General features: G+C 43.4%; 1 protein-coding gene across 1 annotated transcript; it reads right to left on the bottom strand.

Moving 5' to 3' along the window:
* Positions 1 to 1,807: 1,807 nt before the first annotated feature.
* LOC115135901 (receptor-interacting serine/threonine-protein kinase 4-like) lies at positions 1,808 to 17,037 on the bottom strand. Its single transcript, XM_029671079.2, has 8 exons — positions 16,698 to 17,037; positions 9,295 to 9,586; positions 6,955 to 7,103; positions 6,107 to 6,156; positions 5,218 to 5,376; positions 4,979 to 5,085; positions 3,958 to 4,186; positions 1,808 to 3,728 (listed from the first exon to the last, which is right to left on the bottom strand). The coding sequence occupies exons 1-8, from the start codon at positions 16,883 to 16,885 to the stop codon at positions 2,347 to 2,349; spliced, it is 2,556 nt and encodes an 851-aa protein (XP_029526939.1). The 5' UTR covers positions 16,886 to 17,037; the 3' UTR covers positions 1,808 to 2,346.
* Positions 17,038 to 19,038: the final 2,001 nt, after the last annotated feature.

Raw genomic sequence — 19,038 nt, 5'->3', positions numbered from 1 at the left:
TGAAAATATGTACATCAATAATAAGATACACAGTAACATGTTTGTTTATCCACCGCAGGAAAGAAATAACCACGTTTATCTTTTCAATTCACTGGACATGAACCCCCTTCTCTCTCTGCCTCTCAACTCTGTCAATTAGTCACTTTTCATGAGTTCAACACGGTGCTTTTAGCATCTACATATTCAGCCATTAAATCTACAGGAATTCATCATCACTGCCTCAGTGCACCCACATTGTAACCCCAAGGCAATCTCTAGTCTACAGGTTGCTGCTTGTTCACAACCAGAGACACCAGCTCAGATCTGGTTAGACGAGTTCTGTCAGGCTAAAAAAGCTTTCAGTGATCATGTGATCGTTTTAGCTCTGAGAAGCCAGCTTGTGAGTTTGTAAAGATGTTAGGCTACTGTTATGTTAACGCTGTTTAAATGGATTGCTTTCCGAAATGACTCTTTATTTGATATATTTGAATTCAGAAGCAGTTCAGTCTACTGTATATCAGCAATGTTAGTATGACTAACAATCTTCAGTGTAACGAACTGACTAGAGTTTGTATTTGGTATTTATTATGGATCCCCATTATCTGATGCCAAGGCACCAAGATCCAGCAGAATTAAGGTAGTTGTACAATTCAGAAAACATTACAACACATTCACAGATTTCATCAGAGTTATGTCTAATGATATTACAAATACGGGGCTTGCGTCACTTCAGCCGTTCGACTCAGTGAAGTGTTCGGGGATGGGTCTCCTGCCATTGAGGTATGACTCCTCACAAAAAGGCCCTGTTGTAGCATCCAGATGAGCACAACCTGTACTAGCGTCTTCCAGGGAGGAAGTCCTGACAGGAAAAGGCCAGGCTAAAAAGATCTTCCACTGAGCTGGAGGCTGAACCCAGCCAGCAGGCTGGGGCTGAGTGTTCCGGTGCCACAGGGGATGTTGTCCAGCCCAGCAAGGTTCAGGAAGGGGTCAGTTTCCCTCCACTCTGGATCACTCCCTGGACCAGGAGGACCTAGAGGCCTGCATGCAGCATCTTGACACAATCAAAAGATGAAGTAGAGATGAACATCACTAAGAGGGAGAAATGTGTCAAAGCAGTGTTTGTTATTCCCATGAGAGATTTAAAGAGTCAAATACATTGAAATAATGTTCTCTACTTACTTTTTCATCAAACACTATAAGGGTGGGCACAGTGCAAGTAGAGGGAGTGTACCTGAATAACAAGATACTGTGTACAGTATGTAGAAAGGGTATAGTGAAGGAATGACATGATAATCGAGGAAAGATTGAGTAATGGCAGCACATGATCTTCCTCACCACTAAGGATCACTTGGCAACAGGTGAGATAGACACACACAAAACAAGGCCTATGATTACACAAAACTCACCAATCAAATTTGTGGGACTCCGCAAACATGAGCTGTAAAAACAGGGCAATTACAAGGCTCACCAGGGCTCAGCTCAGGAAGGGCTTCAGACTCGGGATACGACTCCTCAAGAGGACCAGCCCTGCAAGCGTCAACAATGGCATGTTGGTTAAGGAGAGTGAGGTTTAGGAGTTTAAGTGGTCTGTGGAATGAGCCAACAGCCTGGAAAGGCAGGCATGTTCCCCCCTCTTCACTCCACCCCCCTCCCACCTGCCTGGAATGTGATCCCCCCCGAGGGCAGTTCCCATGGCTGGTGCCAAGTTGAGCATGCTCTGTGGGGTCTGGGGGATAGGCAGGAGGCACAGATAAGAACAAAGCTGGCTGCAGATAGAGACATGCCCATTCTGCCTGGCATTGAAGATGTCATTCACAGGCGCACATGGGTACACTCACAACACACACTTGTACTGACACTTGTTTTATTAGAGAATATAACTTATGGACAGGATGAACATGCCAGCTAGAGTAAGTAGATGGGAAATGAAAATACAAATGAGCATTCCACAGATGTCAACATTCTCTTACTGTACAGAAGGCAATTAATGTAGGAATGTGCATATATGCAAAGTAGAAAAGTGACACTATTAAGGGGAAAAACGTGACATGGAGTCTATATTTAACATGAAAGGAAAAAAGTAAATGATGATCCAAAAGATCTCATGGTTCTATATACAGTGTATTTACATTAAAGCATTCCTTCCCTGACAAGATACCAAGTAAGATAACAGGGGCTTTGAGAGGCCCAAAGCACCAAATAATCATAACATCTGGCAATGAATGATCGATCAAAGACGGACATAATAATAACACACAATCAATCAAAAATACTATGTACAAAAAACAGCTGGTCTCTTTAGCTTGGACACTTCTCCCATCACATCAATGGGGAAGGGAATAGAAGAGATCCCTGACTGTTTTCAATTCAAGGACAGTTCTGTACAATCCAGTCACTGGGTGACTCCCTCCTCTCAGCGGAGGACTCTGGACATTCGTTACCCTCACGCTCCGTCAGTTTCAAGATTACAACCTTCCTCTGGAGCCGCAAGGCCAACTGGCTAGGCCTACGAGCCAGGAGCTTTGGGCAGTCCTCTGCTGTTGGATGCAGGGTGTCCTGGGGGAAGGAGTCCTGTGGTACATCCTGCAGCAGGGGTATGGAGTCCTGTTGTAACTCTTGTGTATGTTGGGAGATGGAGTCCTGTGGTACTTCCGGTGATAGTTCCACCCCCTGGGCCAGAAGCATGCTGGTTATATCTGTATAGCCTCCCCGCACAGCCAGGTGCATAGGGGTGAGGCCCTGTTCGTCTGACAGACTAATAGCCTCAGGGCAGTGGACTAGAAGCTCTTTGAAGACCTCACAGTGGCCCCCTTCTGCCGCCAGGTGGCAGGGGGTACGCAGGGTCTGATTGGTGCAGTAGGGGTCTGCCCCTTCCTCCATCAGCATCTTCACTGTGGGCAAGTGGCCGCGTTGGGCAGCGAGGTGGAGGGCGGTAAGACCCTGGTCAGTCCGGGCCTGGATGTCTGCATTGTGCTTGACCAGGAGGCGGGAGGTGCTGGTGTGGCCTGTCTCAGCCGCCACGTGCAGGGGGGTGTGGAAGCCCATGGAGGTCACGTGGACATCTGCCCCCAGCTCTATCAGGATCCTTGCCACCCTGTACTGCCCCCTTTGGGAGGCCAGGTGCAGCGGCGTGCGCCCGTCAGTGGTCTGCCCATCTATGTCCGCTCCAGCCTGCTTCACCAGCAGTTTGACGATGCCCAGGTGGCCCTGCCAGGCAGCCAGGTGAAGTGCCGTCCAGTCATCTCTGCCCTTCACGTGGACGTCTGCACCTCGGCTCAGCAGCACCCTGACCACGTTCTCTTGGCCATGCTGACAGGCGATGTGTGCAGGCGTGCGGCCCTGGGCGTCCGTCTCATTGATGGAGGCGCCGCGGTCCAGCAGCAGGCGGGTGATGGCCTCGTCCCCGTTCTGAGCAGCACAGTGTAGGGCCGTGTATTGGTCCTCGTCCCGAGCGTTGGCGTTGGTGCTCCGACGGCCCAGCAGTAGCTCGGCCAGGCCCTTCAGGTGCATCTCAGTAGCCAGGTGGAGTGGGGTGGAGCCGCGAGCGTTGGCCAGGTTGGTGTTGGCGTGGTTGAGGAGCAGGAACTTGATGGCCTCCTCGTTGGCCTGCGTGACAGCGTGGTGGAGCAGGCTGCAGCCGCCCTCCAATAAGAGGTCCACGTCCTGAGGCTGCAGGATCTTCATCAGCTTGGACATGTCTTTGGTACGGATGGCGTCGCTCAGCTTCCTCCTCTGCACCTCCCCTGAGTCTAAACAACAAGGAGATAGAAGATACAGTATAGACTCAGGGCCAAAACGACAAAGAACCTGTCTGAAAGTTAATGAGACACTCCACATGCTCCAGAAGTCATTCAGAACTGTATTACTTATATGTAGGATATATGACCCTGATAAATAAGAATTCCTGTCATCTGTTAAAGAAAACCATGGAAAATGCCACAATGTATTGACTACAATCACCATATCAGCCAGTCTTACCACAGCTATTCTCTTTCTCAAAGGAGAGGGTGATGGAGTCTTGAGAGGAGAAGGCAGAGTCTACAGAGGAGATCCCTGACAGTCTCTTGCTGGTGTTGTCTTTGCTGGGACAGCAGTCTTCTGTCACACGGTCAAAGCTCCGAGATATCCCAGAGTCCACCTGGCTCAGCAGCTCTGATAGGCTGTAGTCTTTCTCTGGCAGCATGGCTGATTTGGGCCTGACCGGTTTCTGCATTATCATAATTTTCACAATTTCACAGCATTATTCCAACCTCATAGTGTGGAAGTATATATAAAACACACAGAGAAATCACATTTTTGACTGCACTGGGCCTTTCAATAGTTTCTCTCAAACTCAGTCTTCATGCCTTTCTCCGACTGTTTATCATCACCAATATATCATCTTCACACATTGCACAATAACACCTGTAAATCCTGTCATATTTGGTCAACGGGTGTCGGTCAGTTTGTCACGTACATTGAGCACCAAACACAGAATGTGTCGCAACAGAGTTAACCAAGTTGAAAAATGCTGCTGGACAGCATTCTTATTTCATGAGGAAACTGTTTGTCAGGATCAAACATTGACTGTGTATGTATTATGGAAACAATAACAGGTCCAGTACACAGGAAAGCAATCTCAAAAATAGGCACTCAGACATTCTGACATACCAGAGGGTTTTCTAATTACATTACAGAAGAACAACAAAGAAGACTGACAGAATACTATATAGCATGGCATGTCAGGGAGAAGAAGAGGATAGAATACTATATAGCATGGCATGTCAGGGAGAAGAAGAGGATAGAATACTATATAGCATGGCATGTCAGGGAGAAGAAGAGGATAGAATACTATATAGCATGGCATGTCAGGGAGAAGAAGAGGATAGAATACTATATAGCATGGCATGTCAGGGAGAAGAAGAGGATAGAATACTATATAGCATGGCATGTCAGGGAGAAGAAGAGGATAGAAATAACAGAGGAAGAAGGCAGGGGAATAGAAGTGTAGAAGTTATACCTTGTCAGTGGGTAGTCCATGGCAGTGGTTATTCTTGAGCTCAGGAGTTTGGGTCTTGGACTCCTCTTGGGGTTTAGAACACAGCTCCTCGGTTTCTGATGTGATTTCTGCAGACAGAAAACAACAAAGGTCAGGTTTGGTTCGGTGTACAGAATAGCATCCCTTAATTGGGTTCTTACTGCTTTGAGAAACACACACCCACCCTTTAGAGACATAGGCCCCATTTGGTCTCTACTCACCCTGGAAGCTTGGTCTGGTGTCAGGTGAGGGGGCCCAGCAGCGTTGCATGAGGCACAGGAACCCCGTGCAGGCCTGGGGTCGACTCCGGGGCACAACATTGAGGTCAGGGCGCACCCCTCTTACCACCTTCACCATGATCTGCAGGATGTTGTTCTCCCCTGGAGGAAATAGAGGACATATGTTTCCAATCAACACAAGACATAAGACAAATTGATACACTTCATTCAATTCTCTACTGTTCATATGATACCTCAGTCCATAAGGTCTACTAAGGTCACATTACTCTAAATACAAATTAAATCCTTGATCATATCAATGAATTATGTCTTGATTGTGTGCTGTTGAAGGTATGGAGAAGCAACAAACTAATCTGGGTAAGACTGACACTAGTATGTACAGTTCATTATTATCATTATTATCATTCATGTGCGCTCAGATAAGGAAGGTGTATAGATGTTTTGTTTGTTTCCCACACCAGGCCTGGAAAAATCTTTTAGGCTTTCTTCTGTTAATGGTCTCTTTGTTATCATGGCGTTGGGACCAGCCAGTCAGTCAATAATTCAAAGCAAACAGAGGCAGTGGACTTAAACTCAGATCACAAGCTTCTTTGGTATCTCCGAGAGAGATTTACATGGTTATAAAAAGTCATGCCAGAGTAAGCATACATGAAACACAGCCCTTATTTTAAGTGTTTCTAAAAACAATTGGAATAATTTCCCTGTTTGACCGCTAGGTTTTATGGGTATAATGACACCTCCCCTGTGGGGCTCAATTGCAGTCCCGGAACTTTGAGTTTAAGAAATGCATTTTATAAGACAAACCCTGAAGAACTACAAGGTGTCTTTACATGAGAACAGAATATCTATACATTTCCTCAACATGTCTCACCTTGGTAAGGTTTCTTTTGTGTGAGAATTCCCCAGATGACTATGGAAAAGCTGTAACAGGCAGAGGATAACAACAGTTCAGTATCAAGGCATACTGTCAAAAGTGATACATGATTGAAAGACTGACTCACTATGGGTTTTCCAGGCATAACCTATAACTGATTAATATACACAGTGCACAAAACATTAGGAACACCTTGTAATATTGAGTTGCACCCCTTTTGCCCTCAGAAGTGCCTCAATTTGTCAGGGCATGGACTCTACAAGGTGTTGATAGCGTTCCACAGGAATTCTACCCCAGGTTGACTCCAACGCTTCCCACAGTTGTATCAAGTTGGCTGGATGTCCTTTGGATGGTGGACCATTCTTCATACACACGGGAAACTGTTGAGCGTGAAAAACCCAGCAGCGGTGCAGTTCTTGACACACTAAAACCGGTGCGCCTGGCACCTACTACCATACCCCGTTCAAAGGCACTTCAATCTTTTGTCTTGCCCATTCACCCTCTGAAAGGTACACATACACAATCCATGTCTCAGTTCTCAAGGATTAAAAATCAGTCTTCAACCTGTCTCCTCCCCTTCATCTACATTGATTGAAGTGGATTTACATCAATAAGGGATCATAGCTTTCACCTGGTCAGTCTGTCATGGAAAGAGCAGGTATTCTTAATGTTTTGTAAACTCAGTGTAAATCCAATTCAGGTTCATATTGATTAAAACAAATATTGTAAAACAAACAATGGAGGGAAGAAGTGAAAAAACAAACATCATGACTAAGCATTCAACAGACAACGTTCCACCCCTCTGGCAGACAAGGACAGAGAGAAGTGAAGGTGAAGACACTCACCTGTAGACGTCATGCTTGGTTTCTGACACCCTGTCCTTCTCGATGATGCTCTCCGGCGGCAGGTAGGCAATGGTGCCACAGAACCCATCACGGCTGATTTCATCAACCCTGGAGAGGCCGTTCCATCGTGCCAGACCAAAATCTGATATCTGAAGGGGGAGATGGGAGATACAGAACAGAACACAGCTTGTTAGGACAAGACCAACATCCGATTTCTAAGGGGGAGATGAGGATATACAGAACATATCTTATTAAGACAAGAACCCACTGGAACTCTCAGCCTTTCCCATTGTTTTTATGGTCATGGCTACCTATGACTACCGTACCCTCAAGCTGATGGCTGAGCCCTCATTGTATTCTATGCATCCAGAGCCATGATGAGGTCAGAGCCAGTCACGTCCTGTCCTAGCCTGAGGGTGCCTCCCAGCCATGTCCTGTTCTAGCCTGACGGTGCCTCCCAGCCATGTCCTGTCCTAGCCTGACGGAGCCTCCCAGCCATGTCCTGTCCTAGCCTGACAGTGCCTCCCAGCCATGTCCTGTCCTAGCCTGAGGGTGCCTCCCAGCCATGTCCTGTCCTAGCCTGACGGTGCCTCCCAGCCATGTCCTGTCCTAGCCTGAGGGTGCCTCCCAGCCATGTCCTGTTCTAGCCTGACGGTGCCTCCCAGCCATGTCCTGTCCTAGCCTGACGGAGCCTCCCAGCCATGTCCTGTCCTAGCCTGACAGTGCCTCCCAGCCATGTCCTGTCCTAGCCTGAGAGTGCCTCCCAGCCATGTCCTGTCCTAGCCTGAGGGTGCCTCCCAGCCATGTCCTGTCCTGTCCTAGCCTAACGGTGCCTCCCAGCCATGTCCTGTTCTAGCCTGAGGGTGCCTCCCAGCCATGTCCTGTCCTAGCCTGACGGTGCCTCCCAGCCATGTCCTGTCCTAGCCTAACGGTGCCTCCCAGCCATGTCCTGTCCTAGCCTGAGGGTGCCTCCCAGCCATGTCCTGTCCTAGCCTGAGGGTGCCTCCCAGCCATGTCCTGTCCTAGCCTGACGGAGCCTCCCAGCCATGTCCTGTCCTAGCCTGAGGGTGCCTCCCAGCCATGTCCTGTCCTAGCCTGAGGGTGCCTCCCAGCCATGTCCTGTCCTAGCCATGTCCTGTCCTAGCCTGTGGGTGCTTTCCTTACCCCTCGTGTCAGAAGTTGAGACCCTGTTTGACTGAGTTACATGTGTGGGCGAGTAGCCGAACACGGAGTACCTCAGCCTGTTAAGACAGGCCCAGGCTACGTGTTTACATGGAGGTATTAAAACAGACAGGTTGAAGGAAGGTTCCCACCCATTTCTCCTCCACCTCCAACCATTAGTCATGCAGGGGGAGGTTGGATATGAGGTGGGATGAAGGCTGGGCGGGAGACACCTTTCTGCCCGTAGCATATGTGTCCAACAGGACGGCCATTTAAAGCAAAATTCAAGTGAATAACAGATTCCCTCCATACCTGTCAGCTGAAATTCATCCTTGAGCAAATCCTATTAAAAGGACTTGAAGATATTGCGTTTGGGCTGTTATTTTAAAGAGTCATGATACATCATTTGGGCTAAGGTTTAGTAAATACTCACTATAAGGTCAAATCAGACTTTTCTAACATTAGACAGTGTATTGATTTGACATATTTGGGTTGTTCCATGAAATAAGTGCCTTTTGTGTCTCTGATATTTTAAGTAGAAATTGTGCACCAATATTGAAATGTAAAATCCTGTTATATTAAATGAAGTGCCCTTTAGTATAGATCACATGGAAAATTCAATAAATCAGATGTTTAATATACAGTAATGACTTTCTGAAGTGCCTGAATTCAGACGTTTAAACCCAACAAGTTTTCACCGTCATTGTAAAGCCCTAGTTACTTTGTTGCTTTGACAGTCATTTCTGAAGATTAAAAAATAACAATGTGATTAGTGATTCATTTTAAAGGTAACATTTTTTAAATAAAAACTGTTACTTGACCTAAACTGTCATTTTGATATGGTGAAACTATTCCGTTTAAAATATTTTTTCTAAAAAAACATTGAACATCTAATTGTCAAATCATAGTTTAGAAGCAGATTAGCTGGTTCTACTGTTTTTGGCCATTTTCTGTGTACCACCAATCTTCTGAACCTGTAGTAGTAGTAACAGTAACAGAAGCAGTAGCAATACTGTAGGAGTGTTTGGTTGAGTTCGCCCGCCGCACCAGGGAGGCAGAATCCCAATTTAGAACCAATGCAATGTGTATTTCAGAAACAATTGTTTCAAATGTGCAAGCTCTTCCCACACAGCGCCCTGTGCGAACTCAAATGAACAAACCAAGTAAGTCATCTCTCACCTTGACGTGGTAGTGTGCATCCAGTAGGATGTTGGCAGGTTTTAGGTCCAGGTGCAGGAGGGGTGGGCTCATGCAGTGCAGGAAGTTCATGCCCACCGCAGTCTCGTGGATGATCCTGAAGCGCAGCTCCCAGGGCAGAGGCTCAGCAGCCAGCAGGGTCTCCAGGGAGCCTGTCTCCATGTACTCCATCACCAGGCCCTGGGGGTCCCCACAGATCCCATACACTGGCAGGATGTAGCGAAACTTAGCCGCCTCCATCTTCTTAGCCTCTTCCAGCAGCTCTGCTCGCTCCCTACAGAGGACATAGCGGTCTGTTAACTTACTTACCTACTTACTTAGCCTTCATTACGCCAAGTGGTGCAGAAAGGCCTTGCATACCTGTCTGTTCAGATTGAACTACATACTGTAACTCATACTGTACAGAGTAAAGGGAATTTAGGTTTAGCTGTCCTATAAACCTGCCCATCCATCTAAATCCCTCGATTCACACCAAATTCATAAAATGCTGTTCTCTTATCTTACTAAGACAGGTATTCTAAGCCTTGTTAAAACAGCACCATCTGGAATGCCTTTTACCATTGGCCCAAATTCAAACTTCGTTACACAGTAGAATACAAGGAGACAACAAACTGAGATGCATGATTTTCCCCATGCATTAACCGGTCTCTCTGACATGATAGGCCTTAATGACATTCCTCAGAGAGAGCCCGGCCAAAGCATCGAGGTCTCTGTGGAGTTGTGAACACAACAAACCTCTTGTTCTCTGTGCACGTTGTTCAACCTTTGCACAATTTCCTATTACCTTCATCAGTGTTAGCCTGGCTAGGCTAGCAGATGCAAACAGAGCAGTGTAGCCTATCACTACTGACCTCAATAGAGAGATCTCAAGGAGAGGTCCCTTTGAAAACAAACTCAGATAAACTGCTTAATCATCACGAATAATGAGTGTGTACGGGAGTGTCTTCACTACAAATGAGCAATGACTTGGGGTTACAAAGGATTCATTCATGTCAAAACAGCATGCTGATGAGAACACCTTAAAAAGTAGTAGAAGCAGATTAAATTATGAAGTATAGTCTGTCTCTAAGGCAGCCATTTCTTTATGTTTGGAGGTGTCAATTATGAAATCATTCAAGTTCAATAAAAGTTCAAGCTTTCTCATCAAATAAATCTGACAAGAATTAAAAATCAGTGCAAATGTATGGATTTAGGAGATTTGGGGGGGGAAGAGAGGGGCTGACAGTCATAATCACCTGGCATTACCCAGAAAACTCCTCAGCTCAGAAACCTTTCAAAACCAAACAATGACCCTTTTTATAAGGGAGAGGAGCCCAGCAAGACCGGTTCTGCAACTTCTCTTATTGTTTCCACCAAACATCGTCTGCATAGAAGGGAGTTGGGACCCAGTCAGACAAAGCTGGCTTTGAGTCAGAGGAGTGTGTGGATGCAGGGTGAAGGCAGGCAAATTACAGTTCATGTACTTTTCAGATGTTCAGAGCAGATAGCATCTTTAGTTCAGGTTTAGTGGGTGCCATGAGTCTAGCTACCACGGATTGGAGATGGATGTCAATGCTTGTCATTGGTAAAGCTGAAGAACTTCCTCCTTGTGCTGTGTATCTGACATTTTCCTTTGTAAATGTTTTGCAAAAGCAGTAGGGTAGAAGTGAAATAAATGGTCATAGGAAGTAACATAATAAAGCAATTTAAAGGAGGCAACAAATTCATGTTTGTGAGTGTCTGCTAAAGGGTGATTCAGTGCAAGTTAACCTGAGCATGCACAATTAAAAAGTTAGTCATTTCCAAATGAAATCACGTTCATAATTATCCTTTAGGTCTACATGTTGGAGTTCAGGCATTATATGACAAGTTTACGGAGGTGAAAGCATGCATTTTTACCATTGAAGAGTAGATGGCCAAGTCTCATATTTCATGGCTTTTAGAAGGGGCTCACAAAGCTTGTTTTTCCACTAACAGCTGCTCCCCAGTGTTAATTAAAAAGATGAGATGTTAATGAAGCAATACATACAAAATTGAAGTGTCTTCACTGTCTTGTAACACCCATTTGTTTTTTGTAAAACATGTGCCTTACATCGGATCATCTTGAAACGTTCTCTTTAAAGCTTTAATCAAGGTTTTATATGGTCTTTAACTGGTTTCTCTCTTTTCCTGTCTGTATCCTTTTTCAGCATGATGATATCTGTAACATCCTTAACGGTTGTGGATGTGATGGATATTGATTTATCCAATGGTGTAAAGTACTTAAGTAAAAAATACTTTAAAGTACTACTTATCTAGTTTTTTTTTGGGGGGGGGGGGTATCTGTACTTTACTATTTATATTTTTGACAACTTTTACTTTGCTACTATCCTAAAGAAAATAATGTTTTTTTACTCCACACATTTTTCCTGACACCCAAAAGTACTCATTACATTTTGAATGCTTAGTAGGACAGAAAAATGGTCTAATTCACGCATTTATCAAGAGAACATCCCTGGTCATCCGTACTGCCTCTGATCTGAAGGACTCACTAAACACAAATGCTTCGTTCGGAAATTATGCCTGCACGTTGTAGTGTGCCCCTGGCTATCCATAAATTAAAAAACAAGAAACTTGTGCCGTCTGGTTTGCTTAATATAAGCAATTTGAAATGATTTATACTTCTACTTTTGATACTTAAGTACATTTCTGCAATTACATTTACTTTTGATACCTAAGTATAAATCCAAATACTTTTACTCAATTGGTATTTCATGGGGTGACTTTCACTTCTTTCTTGGTATCTTTACTTATACTCAAGTATGACAATTGGGTACTTTTTCCACCAATGGATGTATCATACCATAGCTTCAGAAGCTTGTGCATTCAACACATTTTGTGTGCTTTTTCTGGGATGTATTCTTCAGACTTTTACTGAAACAATTGTTGATATCTTGAAAATGATGTGTTGGAAAATATATGCTGAAATGCATTTCTCATACATGGCAGTACTGTTTTTTTTAGATAGAAAGATGAGAAGTGTTTATCAACAATCTGTCAACTGTCCTGGAGTGTCTTTTTGAAATGAAAGCCCCCCAAAATATACTGACTTCGTCCAGTGTCCAGAAAAATGATTGGCAGTATATGGACGTGTATATTGTTTTATTTGACATTTTGCTGCAATATATTTAAAAAGAAATGCAATTCAACCAGTACCATTCAAAAGTTTGGGGTCACTTAGAAATGTCCTTGTTTTGAAAAAAAAGCAAATTTGTAATTAAATAGTACCCACAAAACACCAGCCTCAACGTCAACAGTGAAGAGGCGACCCGGGATGCTGGCCTTGTAGGCAGAGTTGCAAAGAAAAAGCAATATCTCCGACTGGCCAATAAAAATAAAAGATGTGCTTAAGAAGACAGACACTGGACAGAGGAACTCTGGCCTAGAAGGCCAGCATCCCGGGGTCGCCTCTTCACTGTTGACGTTGAGACTGGTGTTTTGCAGGTACTATTTAATAAAGCTGACATTTGAGGACTTGTGAGGTGTCTGGTTCTCAAACTAGACACTCTAATGTACTTGTCCTCTTGCTCAGTTGTGCATTGCAGCCTCCCACTCCTCTTTCTATTCTGGTTAGAGCCAGTTTGCGCTGTTCTGTGAAGGGAGTTGTACACAGCGGTATACAAGATCTTCAATTTCTTGGTAGTTTCTCACATGGAATAGCCTTCATTTCTCAGAACAAAAACAGACTGACGAGTTTCAGAAGAAAGTTCTTTGTTTCTGGCCATTTTGAGCCTGTAATCGAACCTACAAATGCTGATACTCCAAATACTCAATTAGTCGAAAGAAGGACAGTTTTATGCTTCTTTTTCAGCTGTGCTAACATAACTGAAAAAGGGTTTTAGCCTTTTAAAATTATAAACTTGGATTACCTAACACAACATGCCATTGGAACACAGGAGTGATGGTTGCTGTTAATGGGCCTCTGTACCCCTATGTAGATATTCCATGAGAAATCTGCCATTTCCAGCTACAATAGTCAATCACAACATTAACCATGTCTACACTGTATTTCTGATTGATTTGATGTTATTTTATTGAACAAAAAAGTTGTATTTCTGAGTGAAATAACAGTTGAAGTCGGAAGTTTACGTACACCTTAGCCAAATACATTTAAACTCAGTTTTTCACAATTCCTGAGATTTAATCAAAGTAAAAATTCCCTATCTTAGGTCAGTTAGGATCACCACTTTATTTTAAGAATGTGAAATGTCAGAATAATAGTAGAGAGAATTATTTATTTCAGCTTTTATTTCTTTCATCACATTCCCAGTGGGTCAGAAGTTTACATACACTCAATTAGTATTTGGTAGCATTGCCTTTAAATTGTTTAACTTGGGTCAAACGGCTCGGGTTGCCTTCCACGAGCTTCCCACAATAAGTTGGGTGAATTTTGGCCCATTCCTCCTGACAGAGCTGGTGTAACTGAGTCAGGTTTGTAGGCCTCCTTGCTCACACACGATTTTTCAGTTCTGCCCACAAATTTTCGACATGTCAATACCTTGACTTTGTTGTCCTTAAGCCATTTTGCCACAACTTTGGGAGCATGCTTGGGGTCATTGTCCATTTGGAAGATAGAATTTTGAACAAGCTTTAATTTCCTGACATGTTGCTTCAATACATCCACCCCATTTTCATCCCTCATGATGCCATCTATTTTGTGAATTCTCCAAAAAGTACGATCTTTGTCGCAATTTGCAGTTGCAAACCGTAGTCTGGCTTTTTTATGGCGGTTTTGGAGCAGTGACTTCTTCCTTGCTGAGCGGCCTTTCGGGTTATGTCGATATAGGACTCGTTTTTACTGTGGATATAGATACTTTTGTACCTGTTTTCTCCAGCATCTTCACAGGGTCCTTTGTTGTTGTTCTGGGATTGAATTGCACTTTTGTTAACAAGAAATTTGTGGTTGAAAAAGTGGTTGAAAAACGAGTTTTAATGACTCCAACCTAAGTGTATGTAAACTTCCAACTTCAACTGTATGTGTATGACAAAAAAATGACATATTAGGGTATGGTTTATGGCTTGTATACTATTCAGGCTACGTGTAATTATGCAATCCTAAGGTACTATGCCTTTTGCTGACATTTTAAAAACATTCCAAATGGCATGTGTTTATGATAGATATCTATAAAAAAAATCTAAGATTTGAATGTGTATTTCAGACTAATATCCATAACAGAAGGTGTAACATCTATAACAGTTATTTTTACACTAAAAAGTAATAATGTACATTTCAATATTTAAAAAAGTTTTAGTATGTGTTCAGCCATGCCTTTCCTTCAAAACAGCAATCCATGTTTTGACCTAAGACTTACAAACTCAGACTTTTGCTAATACAGTACGTTCAGTCTCCCCAAAAAGCTTGTCCATTTCACGTAACATTCATAACGCTTCTTATTTGCTTTACTTCGCCAAAATGTCAATATTTACAAGTTTGCTTTTTTGGGTATACACTCCCCCCAAGGAGTACTGTAGACACACATCAACATTTGTATTTATATTTATTCCATTCTGTGAGACATTTAAGTTCTGATTTTGTGTGCAAATGTAATGCCAATAACACTGTAATCACCTTAAATGATTAAAATGTCATTTAAAAGTGCCTGTGACAGTGAACAAATCCTTCAACAAGTTCTCAGTGGCAGAAAGTTCAGCATTCGGTCTGTGGATATAAGGCCTCAAGTGAAATTAAGTTTAGCCGCAACCTGATCCAATCATTGTCTTCAAAGCTGTAAAAGCTCTCAAATGACAGATGGTCATTATGGTTAAAGTGTTCTACATTATAAGCCCATTGAACAATCTTCCCAACCTCTTACACCTTTAGAAACATTAACTTGATATGACACCAAAAATGTACAAATGCACTAACATTCTCCACTGCTGATGAATGTAAAGCCACCAATTCTTAAGCAACAACTTTTGTGCCAAAGGAATGAAAGGACATTGTACAGATTTTTTAAACACATCCACTTCGGTTAATTTTTAAATCAAGTAGAAAGTAGGAAACTAATAATAAGAGTAAAAGAATAGCTGATAGTCCTCTTTGAGGCTCCAGGGGGGGCTCAGGTGTATACTACATCCAAGATGGTGGAGTGGAAACATCCGTTAAGAAGAGGGTAGGGTGACAGGATGGGGACAGGATGTTCTTCTGAAGGGGGCAGCTGAGCTAGGCCTCTCGTGTTTCCTCCTGCTGTTGGCATACATGTGAAAGGTCATGGGTCACCCACGCAAGAGGGCATGCCTTCAAAGCAGTCTCAATTGGTTTGGGGCATGGATTACATGGTGTTGAAAGCATTCTCCAGGGATGATGGCCCATGTTGACTCCAATGCTTCCCACTGTTTTTTTGTTGTTGTTTTATTTACATTATTGAAACATTGTGTATTTCTGGCCTTCTAAACCATGACAAAAACTACTGGCGGCCAATCTAGACCCTCGTCTATTCAGAGGGTAGCAAGGGCAACCTGATGGGGTCTGATGGAAGGTGGACCAAAGGAGAGAAGTGTGGTGTTGACATCATTTGCACATCTCTAAATACATTTTCTAGGTTGTACACTCAAGCTTTTTAAGTGCAATGACAAGAACTGCTCGTGAGAGACGTTAGCTACGCTTAGTATACCAAACATTAATTACACCTTCCTAATATTGAGTTGCCTCCCCCCTTTTTGCCCTCAGAACAGCCTCAAGTCGTTGGGACATGGACTCTACAAGGTGTCAAAACATTCCATAGGGATGCTGGCCCATGTTGACTCCAATGCTTCCCACAGTTGTCAAGTTGGCTGGATGTCCTTTGTGTGGTGCACCATTTTTGATACAAACGTGAAACTGTTGAGCGTGAAAAACACAGCAGCGTCACAGTTCTTGACACAAACCGGTGCGCACCTGGCACCTACCACCATACTCTGTTTAAAGGCACTTCAAATTTTTGTTTTTCCCATTTACCCTCTGAATGGCACACATACACAATCCATGTCTATTGTTTCAAGACTTAAAAATCCTTCTTTAACCTGTCTCCTCCCCATCTTCACTGATTTGAAGTGGATTTAACAAGTGACATCAATAAGGGATCCTAGCTTTCACCTCGTCAGTCTGTAATGGAAGGAGCAGGTGTTCTTAATGTTTTGTACACTCAGTGTATGTCCACCATCCAAGAGTCCGTGACATAAGGCTGAATAAGCATGTTGCCCAGTTCACAGCGTACCTCAAACCCTTAGAGGATCAAACTCATAATCACATAGAACTACAACTTCTTACTCTGAAGCCCACAGATGATATCAACCAGATATCATGGAGTCTAGGCTTAAATATTTGAAACAACATTCTTCATACCCCCACACACAATGAATCCCAGAATAACAGCTGTCCCACTCACTTGTCATCTACATGAAGGCAGGGAGGGCACTTGATAGCCAGCCATGTTTTCCACTGTACATGCCGGACTTTGTATACTTGTCCAAATCCGCCCGAGCCTATCTTCTCCCAGCTCCCAAACTCAGAGGAGTCAAAGGTTCTCAGTAGCCCCATATTCCCATGGGAAGGTTCCGGAACATCCATATCCATCTTTAGAAAGGCTTTAATAGTGTTGAAATCCCCAAATCCTTATTTTTTCCTCTAACACACATTCAGAAGAACTAAACATACACACACATGCCTACTGAGAGCTTCCTTCCTTGTTTTTTTCCACCCTCTTGCCTGACTCAGTCTGGCCCCTCCTTCTTTTCAGGTGAAAGCAGGGGAAGGGCCAGTAGATGTGACATCATTTCCTGGGTCTGGCCAGACAGACCAAACACCAGCCTTTCCAGGGAGCATTCAACACTGAACCAGTTTGTCAAAGAGCTCGAGTCCCAACTCTCCTATTTCTGCCCAGAAAAACAATAAGCATCATATTTGTAAATAAGATGGAATTCAAGAACAGTGGAATGTTGGCATATCACCCAACACCGTTCTCCCTCTGATAACCATAACACTAGCAAATACCCTGTAAATATCCTGAGGAGACATGGGAAATATCCTTTAAAAAATGTGTTACATGATATCACCCATATGTCTCTGATTTGGAATGTGTGGGTTCATATGAGAAGTATACTACCCTATTCATGAGGTATCCAAACCCACAAGCCTTGTCATAAACCTGCCTGATTCCTTTCCTGTCCACACTGTGTGAGACATGCCAGTGATTCAGCAGGTGTCATATACAGTACCAGTCAAACATTTGGACACCCCTACTCATTGTAAGGTTTTTCTTTATTTTTCCTATCTTCTATATTGTAAAATAATAGTGAAGACATCAAAACTAGTAAATTACACATATGGAATCATGTAATAACCAAGTTTATTTTTTATATTTTATATTCTTCAATGTAGCCACCCTTTGCTTTGATGTCACCTTTGCACACTCTTGGCATTCTCTCAAATGTTTTATTTTATTCTGGGGGAAACCCCCAAAACATCTATGATTTTTCTTACAATAGTATCCCTTTTCAATCAGAGTTTCCACAGACCCCCCTCGATCGACAGAACAACTTCTTATCCTGATTTATATTAACATAGAGGAGTGACCAGATGTAAATGGGCCATGTGGGAAATAATAATGAGATCTTAGTCGTTTGAGGGACCCTACTTCACACCACAATGATGCACATCACCACTGAGACAGAGCTAATTGTTTAATGCTTGGGGCTAGACACAACAAACACTTCACATATCTCATAGGTACATTAACATTAACAACATTTGAAGGTGTGAACCCTGAGAATGAGGGTCGTTTCAGATGATGGTCCATCTAGTCCACACCTCATGTTAACCCACCTTATTGTGGGTTTTGACACACCTTGTTCCATGACTGTGGAAAGAGACAATAGCAAGATCCATACAGACTGAAGCCCTATGATCCTTTAAACACCTTTCTTAGACAGAATATCTTTGCATCGGGGTCTCTCAGACAAATGACATTTGTGAAGATAGCACTCCCTTCTGGTTGATGCAGGTTCTGACTCCTGGTGGGAAGCTATAGGTGGAAAACAGGTGGAAAGACTGACTGGTTCTTTTGATAAACATACAGTTCCAGTCAAAAGTTTGGACACACCAACTCATTCAAGTGTTTTTCTTCATTTTTTGCTAATTTTCTACATTGTAGAACAGTAGTGAATACATCAAAACAATGAAATATCACATACGGAATCATGTGGTAAACAAAAACGTGTTAAACAAATGAAAATATATTTTAGATTCTTCAAAGTAGCCACCCTTTGCCTTGATGACAGCTTTGCACACTCTTGCAATTCTCTCAACTATCTTCACCTGGAATGCTTTTCCAACAGTCTTGAAGGAGTTCCCACATATGCGGAGCACTTGTTGGCTGCTTTTCCTTCAATCTGCGGTCCAACTCATCCCAAACCATCTCAATTGGGTTGAGGTCAGGTGATTGTGGAGGCCAGGTCATCTGATGCAGCAGTCCATTACTCCCCTTCTTGGTCAAATAGCTCTTACACAGCCTGGAGGTGTGTTGGGTCATTGTCCTGTTGAAAAACAAATGATAGTCCCACTAAGCCCAAACCAGATGGGATGGCGTATCACAGCAGAATGCTGTGGTAGCCAGGCTGGTTAAGTGTGCCTTGAATTCTAAATAAATCACAGACAGTGTCACCAGCAAAGCACCCCCAAACCATCACACCTCCTATTCCTCCGTGGGAACCATACATGCGGAGATCATC

Source organism: Oncorhynchus nerka, linkage group LG10 (assembly GCF_034236695.1).
Source record: "Oncorhynchus nerka isolate Pitt River linkage group LG10, Oner_Uvic_2.0, whole genome shotgun sequence".
Taxonomy (NCBI): domain Eukaryota; kingdom Metazoa; phylum Chordata; class Actinopteri; order Salmoniformes; family Salmonidae; genus Oncorhynchus; species Oncorhynchus nerka.
Note: the sequence above shows the minus strand (reverse complement) of the source record. Positions and strands in the feature narration are given on the sequence as shown.

What these genes read in the sequence shown, in the direction of transcription:
- LOC115135901 (XM_029671079.2), bottom strand. Translation starts at nt 16,885, where the DNA reads ATGGATATGGATGTTCCGGAACCTTCCCATGGGAATATGGGGCTACTG. An exon ending in ACAAAAGAAACCTTACCAAG is followed by an intron (nt 5,377 to 6,106) that starts GTGAGACATGTT and finishes TATTTCCTCCAG; the next exon opens with GGGAGAACAACATCCTGCAG. An exon ending in ATGGACTACCCACTGACAAG is followed by an intron (nt 4,187 to 4,978) that starts GTATAACTTCTA and finishes ATGATAATGCAG; the next exon opens with AAACCGGTCAGGCCCAAATC.